Source organism: Impatiens glandulifera, chromosome 8 (genome assembly GCF_907164915.1).
Source record: "Impatiens glandulifera chromosome 8, dImpGla2.1, whole genome shotgun sequence".
Taxonomy (NCBI): Eukaryota; Viridiplantae; Streptophyta; class Magnoliopsida; order Ericales; family Balsaminaceae; genus Impatiens; species Impatiens glandulifera.
Genome location: NC_061869.1, coordinates 1,362,621 through 1,376,171, shown reverse-complemented (window position 1 = coordinate 1,376,171; position 13,551 = coordinate 1,362,621). Strand labels below are relative to the sequence as shown.

The 13,551-nt window shown below is 30.0% G+C and overlaps 3 protein-coding genes across 3 annotated transcripts; 2 read left to right on the top strand and 1 right to left on the bottom strand.

Moving 5' to 3' along the window:
- Window positions 1-1,706: 1,706 nt before the first annotated feature.
- Window positions 1,707-2,465, bottom strand: LOC124911219. Its single transcript, XM_047451677.1, has one exon. It carries the CDS (start codon window positions 2,447-2,449, stop codon window positions 1,724-1,726), a length of 726 nt encoding a protein of 241 aa, XP_047307633.1. The 5' UTR covers window positions 2,450-2,465; the 3' UTR covers window positions 1,707-1,723.
- A 2,828-nt stretch (window positions 2,466-5,293) lies between these two features.
- LOC124911646 (kinesin-like protein KIN-13B) lies at window positions 5,294-8,556 on the top strand. Its single transcript, XM_047452149.1, has 12 exons — window positions 5,294-5,440; window positions 5,544-5,720; window positions 5,799-5,936; window positions 6,019-6,126; window positions 6,228-6,305; window positions 6,377-6,458; window positions 6,545-6,704; window positions 6,779-7,084; window positions 7,151-7,369; window positions 7,595-7,943; window positions 8,029-8,094; window positions 8,161-8,556. The coding sequence occupies exons 1-12, from the start codon at window positions 5,294-5,296 to the stop codon at window positions 8,320-8,322; spliced, it is 1,992 nt and encodes a 663-aa protein (XP_047308105.1). The 3' UTR covers window positions 8,323-8,556.
- A 3,162-nt stretch (window positions 8,557-11,718) lies between these two features.
- On the top strand, window positions 11,719-12,629 carry LOC124911645 (heat stress transcription factor C-1-like). The gene is made up of 2 exons (XM_047452148.1): window positions 11,719-11,952; window positions 12,033-12,629. Exons 1-2 carry the CDS (start codon window positions 11,719-11,721, stop codon window positions 12,627-12,629), a joined length of 831 nt encoding a protein of 276 aa, XP_047308104.1.
- The last annotated feature ends 922 nt before the right edge of the window (window positions 12,630-13,551 follow it).

The following is a 13,551-nucleotide window of genomic DNA, read 5'->3' as shown; positions in this document are numbered from 1 at the left end:
TAGCTGCCAATGCATGCATCTTGTGATCAGTTCATGTGTAATTGACAGCCAATTTAGGACCTGTATACTTATTTGTATAAGCAAGAATTTCGTTGAAACATTTTGGAGATTGATATATGGATGGGAAAATTGTAGTTGAGAATGAAATCATTACGGTTATGATAGGGAATTAATTAAGAGAGTTCATGAACTCTATATTGACAACTATATATTAATTATATTAATTGGTATTTGAAAACATCATTATTGTTGAATCAACAACATCAACTATGATTATAGATAAGAATTAGCAACTTTACAAATATGGTTACTATAGACAGTTATGGATGATACTGAAATGTTTGTGAAGAAAATTTATTTAAATAACCACCAATAGTAGTTTATTTGTTTTTAAAACCAATGAAATTTTGAAATAACCCCAAATAACTTGATCATGTCCTGAATGTTGCGTGCATATCTTTTAGATGATTATGAATTTTATTATTATTTTTTAAATGGTGGATAAAGAAACTGAAAGCTTTAACAAACATATTCAAGAATTTTAATCAAATATTGCTAATTTAACAAAACTTTGGGACATGTCGTCCTCTTTTAGTATGTGTTGTCAGTTTTTTTGGGGGCAATGGATTGATTCATTTTAGTGTTCATATTATGTTTGTTGTGGGCAATTATTGATTTATTCAGTTTCGTGTTGGAACTGTGTGAATTCGGCCATTTAGTGAAAGAATTTTCATAATTATTATATATATATATATAGTGTCATGTCATTTCGAAGATTGTTTTTATATATGTGATTATTTATAAAAAAAAAAAAAGTTATTTTAATGTTTCAAGAATAAATTTATTTTCATAAAAGTTTGAAAATTATTTAAATATTTTTTTATAAAGAGTTAATTAGTTAAAGTTATTTGGGTTAAATAATTATAATATTTTGTATTAAATACTGTAAAATAATTAAAAATGAAGAAAGAAAAAAGAAGAGTAGGAGCATGGAGAGATGAGAGATGGGTTGTGTTGAGGTGAGTGGTTGTACAAGTAAAGTTATTTATGTAAATCAATTTTTATAAAGTAATATAAAAAATAGTATTTTTCATAATAATAATAAAAAAAAAAACTCAACATCAAAGGATCTAAGATATTTCATTTTAAGAAATGTGTGTGATAAATTAAATTACTCCTTTTGATAAATTAAATTACTCCTCTTTTGAATAACTTAAACAAAACATGATGATTTGTAATATATTATTTTACTTTATAAAAGCATATACAGAGAATAGACTGACTGACAAACAGACTGTAGCCTATTGTACACTTTAGGAGGTAGATAAGTCGTTATCGATATATACAAATTAAAAAAAATCAAAATGTACTATTATTTAAATAATATTTACATATATTTTCGAACAAAACAAAAAAGAAAATTTTATTATATGAAAAAAGGCGGGAGAGTACTGAGTACACGCGTGGGTTTTGGATAGCGAGCCTTAGCTTGCCTTTCTTTACTAACTTAAATATTTTTGAATTTCTTATAACAAAATTGGAGACTAATGAAATTAAAATGTGAAATATGTATTGTTTTTATTTTTATTTCTATATTTATTGATTTTTATATTTTTAAACCACTGATAAACCATTTAAAAAAGAAACAAATATATTAAGAATAATATTAATTAATCCTAAATTAAACTAAAACTTGAATATTAAAAAGATTGATTTAATCAATCTACCATGAAGGAGAAGTACATGGAGTTCCCGTTGAGGAAGAAGAAGACATAGATTCACTACCAGAGCTCACCATAAACCGTCCTTCTTTCATTGAAACAGAACACGCCTTCTCCGGCACCTTTATTGCCGTCAACGGCGGAGTATTATTACCATCTTCTTCCCCTGAAATATTACCTAAATTCGACGGCGACGTTTCCGGCGTCTCGAACGGAGTATCCACCGCCGCCGCCTCACTTTCCGCCGCCGCCGCTCCACCGTTATCATACATTGGATTCGATATGTAAACTAAATCTTCCAATTCACGAGCTTCGTCTACTTCCTCGTTAGATCTAGAAACAGGAACCTCATCATCATTTTGAATTGGTTTTAAGAAATGAACAAGTTGGAAATGCCGACTCTCTATATCAGATCCACCGGCTCCGGCGAGGTTTCCGGCGGGAATGGAAGGGAATAATAGGTTTCTTGGAGGTTGAAGGACGCCTTGAGAGTAGAAATGGGTTCTGAGAGGCTGTGGAGGTGAGAATAAGCCTTGGAGAGGAGAAGAAGAAATGGATTGGCGGTTGACGGAGGTGGAGAGGTGGCGGCGGTGGCGTTGACGGCGGCGGTTAAGTAAGAGAGAACAGTAGAGATCGGCGAGTAAGAGTAGTAAGAGGGATATTATAACGGCGAGGCTGATAACCATAACGACGGTTGCAACCATAATCAGTTTGGAAGCGGACGCCATAACTAATTATCTCTCTAGATCTCTCTTTTCTCTCCGGTGGTTGCAGAGATAAATATGGAGGGAAAATATATTGGCGGGAAAATAATGGTTATTTGTTAGCATTGCCAAAAGCAATGCATTGGAAAGGGAATTTTTTATTATTATTATTTTATTACTAATCTTCTTTTATATTTATTTATTAAATAAATGACTACTTGAAACATGAGTTTATTTAATGAAGAGTTAGATATATAAGGATGACAATTTTAAACCGATAAGTAAAAACCGAATTTAATTGTTCCGTTTGGGGTGATTTTTTTCCACAACTTTCAATCCGACAATTTGGACATTTCAAAATTAAGCATCATTATATATATATATATATATTAGTTAGTTAAAAACGTTCCGCGTTCATCAAATTTGGTGTATAATTTAAAATATAAAGTCTTCTTAGTCTAGTTGGTTAAAAAATTTTACTTGTTTTTTTTTTTGTTAGATTGCAAATTCGAAACATACTCATAACATTTTCAATTTCATTTTTAACCGTTTTAAATTTTGGGCGGGTCAATTCACAATCCGACCCAAATATCAATTTATTCTCACGTATATATCCAAATTAATCACAGTTTTCGACTCGGCAATCCGGACACTTTAAAAACATCATTATATATATATATATATTTCTTATATTATTTTTAATATAATATAATTATTAAATAAAAATTTAGAGAAATAAAGGTTAATTTAATAAAAAAATAAATAAATACTTAATTTTTCATACTTTTAATCAAACAAAGGAGTTTTGAAAAAATCTAAACAAAACTTATCAAATCACTTTCTCAAACAGTCTTAAATAATAATTTGGTTAAGAGAGAATAATAAACTCAACGAAAGTAAATTCACAAATTCGACGTGGAAGAATTTTTTTTTCGAAATGAGCGTTTTTTGACCCGAAATGACCATTTCGGGATATTTTGAAAATTTTTATCTTCTACCTATATGCATTCGTGGACTTACTTTTGCTGATTTTTTCGTTGAAATTATCATTTTTTCTTTAATTAATTGTCATAGATAATTTTGAACCTATCATAATTTTAGTTATTTTAATTTTATTTTTTAAATAAAAAAGTTTGTGTATTCTTAATTTAACATAATATTTTTTCTTTAACTAACTTAATACATTTCTATAAAAAATAACAATTCTGTTAATTTGATAATTTCAAACTCATATATCTGGAAAAAGAAATACAAATTTAAAACACAAATATATCAAATTGACAGACAATTCACAAATTTAGGTTGTTTCAAAGTTCTCTAAAAAATAAATACTAAAAAATATAGCATAATGTCAAAAAGTTGTGAGTATTCTCTGCCTCCCTGAGGTTCTGGATTCGAATTCGTAAAACGACAAGTTTCGCTCATCTGATTAATTGTGTTTGTAGGGTATATTTTTAACATCCAGTGATTAGTCACACGATAAGTAAAACCTGACAATTTTAAAAAGTAAAATACCAAAATTGTTTTTCAAAATTTTAATTAGATAACATATTTTTAGTCACTCAAACAATTTTCAATAAATTATAAGGTGTAGAACTTGAAAAAATAATCAATTTAAAATATGTAACGTTTTTTAAAAATATCATTTTATTTACAAAATGAAAAATTAATTAAAAAAATTAAAGATGATGAGTTAGAATAAAAAGATATATATTTTGTGATTTTAAAGTGTCAAGTTAAAATTGTGATAATTCAAACCTATAGTAAAATTTAAAATTTGAGACTTATTTTATAATAATAACCAAGTTGGAGCTCAAATAAACACAAATAAACAATAGGGCATGTATTTATTAATAAAGTTTGGCAAATGCAATCTATTATATAATGAATGTTTAGTTAATATTTCGTTAGTTGATAAAATCTTAATATTTTATGTACCAAATTTCAAATATTAAAATATAAATTTTGATAACCTTTCATCTGTTCATGACCTCCAAATATAAAAAACAATCTGTCCCTTAATTTAGGAACTAAGAGCCTGAACGTGAAGACCTCTCAGACTCACAGTCAGACCGGTCCACTTTTTATAAAACCACGTCTTTTAATTTAAATAATATATTGAACAGTAAACTAAAATTAAATATGAATTAAAATATTTTAATATTCATTTTTTTAATTTATTTAAAAGATCATCATTGAAAATAAAAATAAAAAACGTTTAAATATAACAACAAAACATAACATGAATTTATTTTTTTTGAAAAAAGTTGAAAAAACAAAAATTAATAAGTTATCGAAATCGTAAATTAATGAGAAGAACAATTGACTATCCGATAGACTTTACTGACTTTCTGAACAAATCTAAAAAAACGTAATAATTATAACATTATAAATAATATTCATTAAACGACTACTATCAATCAAAATTCGACTTACTCTTCCTTTTTTCTATTTGAAATGAAATCGAGAGTTTTGTTTTTATAAAATTTATTATACAAAAAAGAAAAGAAAAAAGAAACAACTATTTTCTTTTTTTATGTGAATACATTGATGTATTTAAAAAATATTAAATGAAAATATTATATAAAAAATGTATTTAAATATTATGAAAATACAAATTTATATATATTTCAAATAAGCTCATTAATAATACACTGCTGTCATGTCTCCTGTCGGCAGACTTCTTCTGCAGGCAAAGCGACGCCGGCGCCGGTCCCGTTTGGTTTCAGTTTTTCAAAAGTTTCAAAATCATTTTTCATTCAAAAGGCTCCAAAAGAACCAATATTTTCTCTATCACACACAAGAGTGAACCTCTCGAAGGTGACGATTCAACAGTAGAAAACAGGGTTGAATCTCCGGTAAGGGAAGATGAATGCGGTCGGAAGGCAACATCAGAAATCTAGTTCAAGTAATCAACGTCAGTTCTCCTCCGACAACTTCATCGATTCATCTTTCAACAACAAATGGCTTCAATCAGCCGGCCGCCATCATAATCCTACGATCCCCTCTTTGCAGGTTCATCTTATTCTTATCTTATATGAACATTGGTGAAATTCAAATGTTAAAAGACATCTGGTTTTTTCATTTTGAATTGGTCTCAACTCAAATCTCAATGCAGGATAATAATGGGGTAGGATTGTATTCAAGATTTAGCAATGGAAGAGACAACGAATTGTTTTCTGATCCTTCTTCTCCATCTGTTGGTTCAAGATCATCCAGCATGAGGAAGAATCCAGGTGATTTCATCCCTGGATTGCTCGATCTCCATTCCTTTGATTCAGAGCTTTTAACCGAGGTTTGTGTTTAAAGTATGAATTGAATTATGCATTCCAATTTGTTGTTTGTTATATTCATATTCATATTCCAATTGCAGGTTCCTCAATATTATAATGAATCTTCCCTTTACCAGTCTGTTCATGGTGTAACTTTTGATTATTCCGAGCCACATGTTTCCAAAAGCTTCTCATCTGAAAAAGAGAAACCCAACAATGTTGCTAAGATCAAAGTTGTGGTATGTACCTTTGTTGCTGCTGAAGTTTCAGTTTTTTTTAATGATTTCAAATTTTGAAAGTTGTGGTTCAATGAAATGGTAGGTTCGTAAAAGACCATTGAACAGAAAGGAATCAGCGAGGAAGGAGGAAGACATTATAACCATACATTCAGACACTAATTCACTCAATGTGCATGAAACTAAACTCAAGGTGATGATAGCACAAAAAGGATTTTATTTTTCTTGGTTATGGATTGATGGATACTGTTACATTTTACATAGATATGAACTGAGTGACTGAAATAATTGCAGGTTGATTTAACCGAGTACATTGAGAAACATGGATTTGTTTTCGATGCTGTTCTTAGTGAGGATGTTTCAAATGACAAAGTGATTACATAACATTTCTCATTTTTCACTTTTCATATACTTTATCATCATCATGTGTGTTTTCAATACAGCTCTATGCAGAAACTGTACAACCTATAGTTCCGATTATATTCAACCGAACTAAAGCTACTTGCTTTGCATATGGACAAACAGGTAATGCTCATTGCTCGAGTTATTCAAACGTTAATTTCGTAGTTTCAATATTATTGTGAATTTTCTATTGGTTTTGCAACTGTCAGGGAGTGGAAAGACATATACTATGCAACCATTGCCACTAAAAGCATCCCAAGATATTTTAAGATTGATGCACTATACTTACTGGAACCAAGGGTTTCAGTTGTTTGTCAGTTTTTTTGAAATTTATGGAGGAAAGTTGTTTGATCTTCTTAATGATCGGAAGTAAGCATATTAAAACATATTGTTCTGTGACAAGCTGCCTTTTCTTTTTAGGATTTAATTATTCGTTTTTGTAGAAAGTTATGCATGAGGGAGGATGGGAAACAACAAGTTTGCATTGTCGGATTGCAAGAATACATTGTATCGAATGTTGAAGAAATCAAGGAGCTTATTGAGCGAGGAAATGCCACGAGAAGTACAGGCACAACTGGTGCGAACGAGGAATCCTCACGATCACATGCCATACTTCAACTTGTTATCAAGAAACATGTTGATGGAAGTGATTCTAAAAAACCTCCTAGAGTTGTTGGCAAGTTGTCGTTTATTGATCTTGCTGGAAGTGAACGAGGTGCAGACACTACAGATAATGATAAACAAACAAGGTAGAACTCTCTTTTTTTTCTTTTCAAAGATAAATTGATTTGACAATTGACGTTGGCATATGACAGGATGGAGGGTGCTGAAATAAACAAAAGCTTACTTGCTCTAAAAGAATGCATTAGAGCTCTGGACAATGATCAAGGACATATTCCATTTCGGGGGAGCAAACTAACCGAGGTTCTTAGAGATTCGTTTGTTGGCAATTCACGTACAGTTATGATATCCTGCATTTCTCCCAGTTCTGGATCATGTGAACACACTTTAAACACTCTAAGATATGCTGATAGGTAATTGCCCTGTTTAACTATATAAATGTTTCAAAAATGACAACCCCAATGCTGATAAGTATGAAACCCTGTTTCATTAATCCATTCTTTTGTGAAGTGCACAAAAAGATGGTGAAAAACGATCTAATTTACTAAACAATTAGCCTTCCAAAAGGAGAAAAAACTGCAAATTACTATGCAGAGGAGTTGAGATTTAGATTCTTTTTGATTGTTTTGTTGTTTCAGAGTCAAAAGTCTATCAAAAGGGAACAACTCCAAGAAAGATTTATCCTCAGTAAATGTTAGAAGCTCTGTCACATTGCCGTTATCTTCAGCCTCAGAGGATAATACAAGTACCACGTTTGGATGGTCAAGACAGATGGAACCGTCTTTAAATGTTGATCGTGCTCATAGTGGAATGACTCGTAGTAATTTTTCCTCGTCTTTAATAAGAAGCGATAATGTGGAAGTAAATGAGGATGATTATCGTTACTCGGAGCATGATTTTCCAAAACGGAGAGATTTGGCCGAGAGTAATAAATTTGATAACTTACCGGCAGCTGGTGATGATGATGATCTCAATGCGTTGCTAAAGGTGGTGTATGTGATTTAAATCATTTTAACTACAAATGTTGGTAAATTTGGGAAAGATAACTTGAGAAATTCATTCATATTGTTAGGAAGAAGAAGATTTGGTGTCTGCTCATAGAAAACAAGTAGAGGAGACGATGGACAGTGTTAAGGAGGTAAAAATCGACACTTAAAACCTGCGTAGCCATTAGTTTGCATGTAATGTTTTATTAATAATGCAGGAGATGAACCTACTGGTTAATGTCGACCAACCGGGCAATCACTTAGAAGATTACATGTCTAAATTGAACACCATTCTTTCCCAGAAGCTTGCAACAATTTTTCAGCTACAAACCCGTTTGTATCAGTTTCAGCGACATCTGAAAGAGTACAATGTTGTCTGACAAGTTCTTCAGGTCAGTGAGTTTTATTATTTTTTCCATCACAAATCTATTAATGTTTGTATCATGTTTTTGTGCTATTTTTATGTTGTTGTACTAATTAATTTGATCTTTATGGTCATTGTAAGTTTCAAGCCTATTGATTTTGTATCATAATCCTATGTTGTATTACCTAGGAATGAACTGTAATCTGTTTTGAGTTATAATGGGAGAAATAAAAAAATACCCATTTCTTAATTGGTTCAGCATATGGCAACATTTTCCTAATCGCATATTTGTGATTATAGTTCTAGTGAACCAAATAACCTATTAACTAACGCTAGTTCAAGTGACAAAAGTGGTTCTTAAGAGACTAAGATTTACGGGTTCGATTCTCATTTAAAACACCTTAAATGAAAGTGAACCCAAATTAATTTTTCCGAAAACTTGAATTTTTGCAGAATACTGTCCTTTCACTAGGGTATCTTTGTTTTTCTCTAATCTCCAATTGTAACCTAATTTTTACATATAGTTAAAGTCTTCTTCTCTTTACTTGTTTTTTTTTACCTGTGATCATGGATTTAAAAGAGATAATTAAGCAAGTAGCAAGGCATATTGATCATGTGTGGTTGGTCCCAACATCTCAGTGCAATGCCGACAAGGAGTCACCATAAAGGGATGTTGTTTTCTTCCTATTCTTTTGTTTTGTTTTGATTTGTTTGATGATTTTGACTATTTTTAAAATCATTTGTGGATAAAACACTTGTGAACTTATCATAGGTTCTTTTCAATCTCAAAATTTGTTAATTTCCTTATTCTGTCCTTTCCAATCTCAAAATTTGAAAGTTTCACCCTTTTGAAAACCAGATGTATCTTAATTACTACATTAGGTTAGCCCACCTTTTTCTTGATAATTATTTATTTAATGATATTTTATATTTTCAAGATGCTTCCTTTTGTCTTAACATCACATGCATGTTAATTTTGTTGGCAGAATGTTATTGGAGGAATATCTAATCCATATTTTATTAAATTTGTTAATACAACCTTAGACCTTAAGGAAAAGCTACCAGAATCAATCTCTAGATCTTGTGTTTATAAATAGTGAGTTCATTCATTATGCTTGAAATTAAGACAAATTTGTGGCCGTTAGATTTCAATAATATTTATAATATGATTTGGAGTTGGTGTAGCAGGTAGAGATCATATAAGTTTCCTAATAAACATCCAATTAAAAAAAAGTATTATTAAGACCACATTTGATTTCTGTAAAAAAAAAAAAAAAAATCATTATTTCAAATTCAATATTTTAAAAAATATATATGTTTTTGTAAATGGGACACTATATGTCTCTTTCTTATACTTTCCCTCAAATATTGGTTGTTTATTTTAATAATGAATTTGGTCATAATTATTATGGTTGACTTATTGTCTTGTCCTACATCTTATTTGCATTATTAAGATTTTTACTATTTAAGAATAGTGCTGACTATTTATATATATATTTTTTTATAGAAAAAAAGTGACATTGTACATCATATATATTTCTATTTATTTTAATTATTGTGTTTATTTTAAATCTGTTTGTTTATTTGAAAACAAACCATTAAAATTTGATATTCACCTTAAAATGGTTGTTTAATACGTAAATATTTTGGTTTCAAACCCATTAAAGTAATCATGTGGTAAGAGTCATTTTAAGAGATTAAATGTTACGAGTTTGATTTTATTTAAAAGCGTTTAAGTTAAAGCGTGGGCCATGATTATGGAGTCTTATGTTAGTTAAGATTAAAAACAAATGTTTTGGCTTCATAATGTGAAGAACAGTAAAACTGTTTTGATTCATTGAATCAAGCAGATGAATTTAGTAGATTGTATTAGGAGGTTCGAATGACTATTGATCAAACCTATTTAATTTTTACACGGTTATGGTAGGTAGGGAAGATATTGTATTTTAATGCTATGAATGTGAATATTAATGATAATATAAGAAAAGGGCATGCCTAGGTCGGTTATCTTTGAATTTTGTAATGGGTCAAAAACATAGAATAAATAAAAATGAGTTTCTTTAGAAAATTTAAAAATATAAGGTACAAAAATTGAATATATATAAGTTTGAGGACTTATTTTATCATTTTCTTTTAATATAAACATGCATATATTAAGTGAATAATAGAGGAGAGAGAGTGAGAGCACTGGTGTCCATGCAAAATAATATATTTTATGAATTAAGTGATGCATTGGTGAACCCAGCCAATGATAGTGTAGCTTCTTTTATTTTTATACTTATAGATTTCATAATTTTAATATATATATTTCGTTCATTTTACTTATAAAATTTAATTAATTTATTTAATTGGATGGACATGGACTCTTGGACAAAAATCTATAAAAATTAATATTTTTAGTTTTTTATAAAGAATTAATTATCTTTAAATAAAATAATAAAATAGAATGGATATTAAATAATACAGATTTATAAAAATTAAAATTCTTACAATTTTTTCAAGATGATTATAAAACGAACTAACTTGAGAATCATTGTACGAACTAATTTGAGTTTCATAACAATGAGTGATGAATGAGAGCAAGTCGAATAAATCAATTAAGTCGTGTTAGAAGAATCTCTAAAATAATTTCAGCCACATTTTAATTTGTCTTTACCCGATGGTTGATGAGGAACGTGAAAATAATTTCAACAAAATGATAACTAATTATCTATAAATATAATCAGAAAAACGAAAATTTCATAAAAATTATTAGAAAATACATTTAAAAGTGCCTAGATAAAAAAAACAAAGTAAAAACTTTTATTAGAAAATAAAAGTAATTCAAAATTTTATAATATTATTTATTTAGAAAGCTGATTCCACCTTTTTTTTTTTAAATGTGACTAATCCCCGCGAACACATTTAATGAGATAATTGAGCGAAACTTACCCTTGATGAACTTGAACCTATAACCTGTAAGGAGACCAGAGATATTCACATCTTCTCACTATTAAACTATAATTCGATATCATCGTCTTCTTTATTGTAAATAAAAGAGACAAACATGATCCCGATTCATGATCACTATTCACCAATACCTATAAACACTAGACAATTTACAAAAATTGAAAATATTGTCCAAATTACAAAAATTTAAAACGATAAATTCTTTTCAGCTGAATATAATAAAATACAACATCAACTTAAATGCAAAAATCAATGGTAGGGTACATGAGATATGAATTTTCAATTTATTTAATTTAATAAAATAAGTACTTCAGCAGTGATGTATCCCACTCATGCTTCTTGTTATATATATATATATAAATCCCAACTAACAGAGTGATAATAATAAGAAGAAACGATTGAACTGAATTCGTCGTTTCAATTCAATCGAACAAGAATCGGCGTCGGCGACGGCATGCATGCGATGGAAGCTCCGGCGACGGCGAGTACAGTTAATAATAATAATAATAATATAGCTCCTTTCGTGATGAAGATTTACCAGATAGTTACCGATCCGGCCACCGACGAGTTCATCGCTTGGGGGAAATCAAACAACACCTTCCTCGTCTTCAACCTTCTCCATTTCTCTAATCAAATCCTTCCTTCTTACTTCAAACACAACAATTTCTCCAGTTTCATTCGCCAACTCAACACCTACGTAAGTAATTATTAATCGATTCAAACTCCTTTATTAATCTGATTCATGCTCTTTATAATGATGTAATTCGTCCAATTTAGGGTTTCAAAAAGGTAGATCCAGATCGATGGGAGTTTGCCAACAAGTGGTTCTTAAAAGGCCAGATGCATTTACTGAAGAACATCGTCAGGAAGAGGCGACAGGGAAAGGAAGACGGCGATGATGATGATCTCCAATTCCATCATCACCACGATCAGATAACAGGTGAGATTTTGAGAATGAAACAGGAACAGATGATTCTGGAGGAGGAACTCAAGCGGATTAACAAACGATTGGAGATCACGGAGAAGAGACCAGATCAGATCATGAAGTTTCTCTGTAAAGTCGTGCAGGATCCAGAAATTATTCCTAGGATTATGATAGAGAAGGATATAGGAGATAGATTGATGCGATTGGGAGGAGGCCAGAGAAAGAAGATCCGTGTAGAGATTTCTTCTTCTTCTTCTTCAAATCCGTTGTCTGGTTCGGCTAATTATCCTGCCGGAGACAATGGTTCGGGGATGATCATGGCTCAACCTACGATCGGAGCTGGTTATGGAGGCGGCGATGGCGGCGGCGGAAACTGGGAGCTGGTGGTGGAGGAGGATCAAAAAGTGCCGCCATATCCTTTCTCGTTATTAGGAGGTGGTGGCTTTTAGTTTCTTTTTTTTTAATTAGGTGATTCAATGTTTTTTCTTCCTAGAATATTAATATTTAATATTTAACACCTCTATCATTATAATTATGAAAAACAATAATATTTAGGTGAGGATATTAATGAAGATATTTGTTTTTATATAAACTTGTTAAAAGTTGATTATAATTTATTAATATCATATATCTCTTTATTTGGATAAAGCTTTGTTAGTACTTATCTATTTTTATCTCATCCCTAATTTTGATTTGTTGGTTACTGGTTACTTAATTTTCGAGGATTAAAATATAAATATAAATTTATTATTTTTTAAATATATTAAATATTAAAAATATAAATTAAATATTACTTATTTACTTTGCATAATTATGGTGTAGAAGATAAAATATAACAACTTTGTTGTTATTATATATTGTTCAACCAAAATTTAAAAGAAAGTTTAAAAAAACTGAAATATTGTTATACTTAAAAATAAAAAAGTGAAGAGGAGATAAAGAGATAAAATATTTTGTTATTAAACAAAATAAAAATTAAGTGATATGAAGAAGTGGATATGTGTAATATAAATAATATATTTATTTTAAATTTGTAATGATTATAATAATGAGTAATTAAAAAAATTATTTTAAACTTTAATATATATATATATATATCTATATTTAATATTAATATTAATATTTTAGGTATCGGATATCGAGTTTGGGTTTAGTACACTCCCCATTTACGACTTTAAACCCGATCGGTTAATCATTTTCACTCCCCATTCCCAACCTCGATCCCAAACCCAATTTTAAAATACGAACCAGACCATCGATTATCTGCGGATAGAGCCGTCAATTTGGGTTAGGCCCGTTGGGTTGGCTCGTCCCGCTAAACAATATATTTAGATGGGTTGGGTTGAAATATTAGCAACCCATTTGGAAGTA

What these genes read in the sequence shown, in the direction of transcription:
- LOC124911646 (XM_047452149.1), top strand. Translation starts at nt 5,294, where the DNA reads ATGAATGCGGTCGGAAGGCAACATCAGAAATCTAGTTCAAGTAATCAA. An exon ending in ACTCTAAGATATGCTGATAG is followed by an intron (nt 7,370 to 7,594) that starts GTAATTGCCCTG and finishes TTGTTGTTTCAG; the next exon opens with AGTCAAAAGTCTATCAAAAG. An exon ending in ATCTCAATGCGTTGCTAAAG is followed by an intron (nt 7,944 to 8,028) that starts GTGGTGTATGTG and finishes TCATATTGTTAG; the next exon opens with GAAGAAGAAGATTTGGTGTC.
- LOC124911219 (XM_047451677.1), bottom strand. Translation starts at nt 2,449, where the DNA reads ATGGCGTCCGCTTCCAAACTGATTATGGTTGCAACCGTCGTTATGGTT.
- LOC124911645 (XM_047452148.1), top strand. Translation starts at nt 11,719, where the DNA reads ATGGAAGCTCCGGCGACGGCGAGTACAGTTAATAATAATAATAATAAT. An exon ending in TTCGCCAACTCAACACCTAC is followed by an intron (nt 11,953 to 12,032) that starts GTAAGTAATTAT and finishes CGTCCAATTTAG; the next exon opens with GGTTTCAAAAAGGTAGATCC.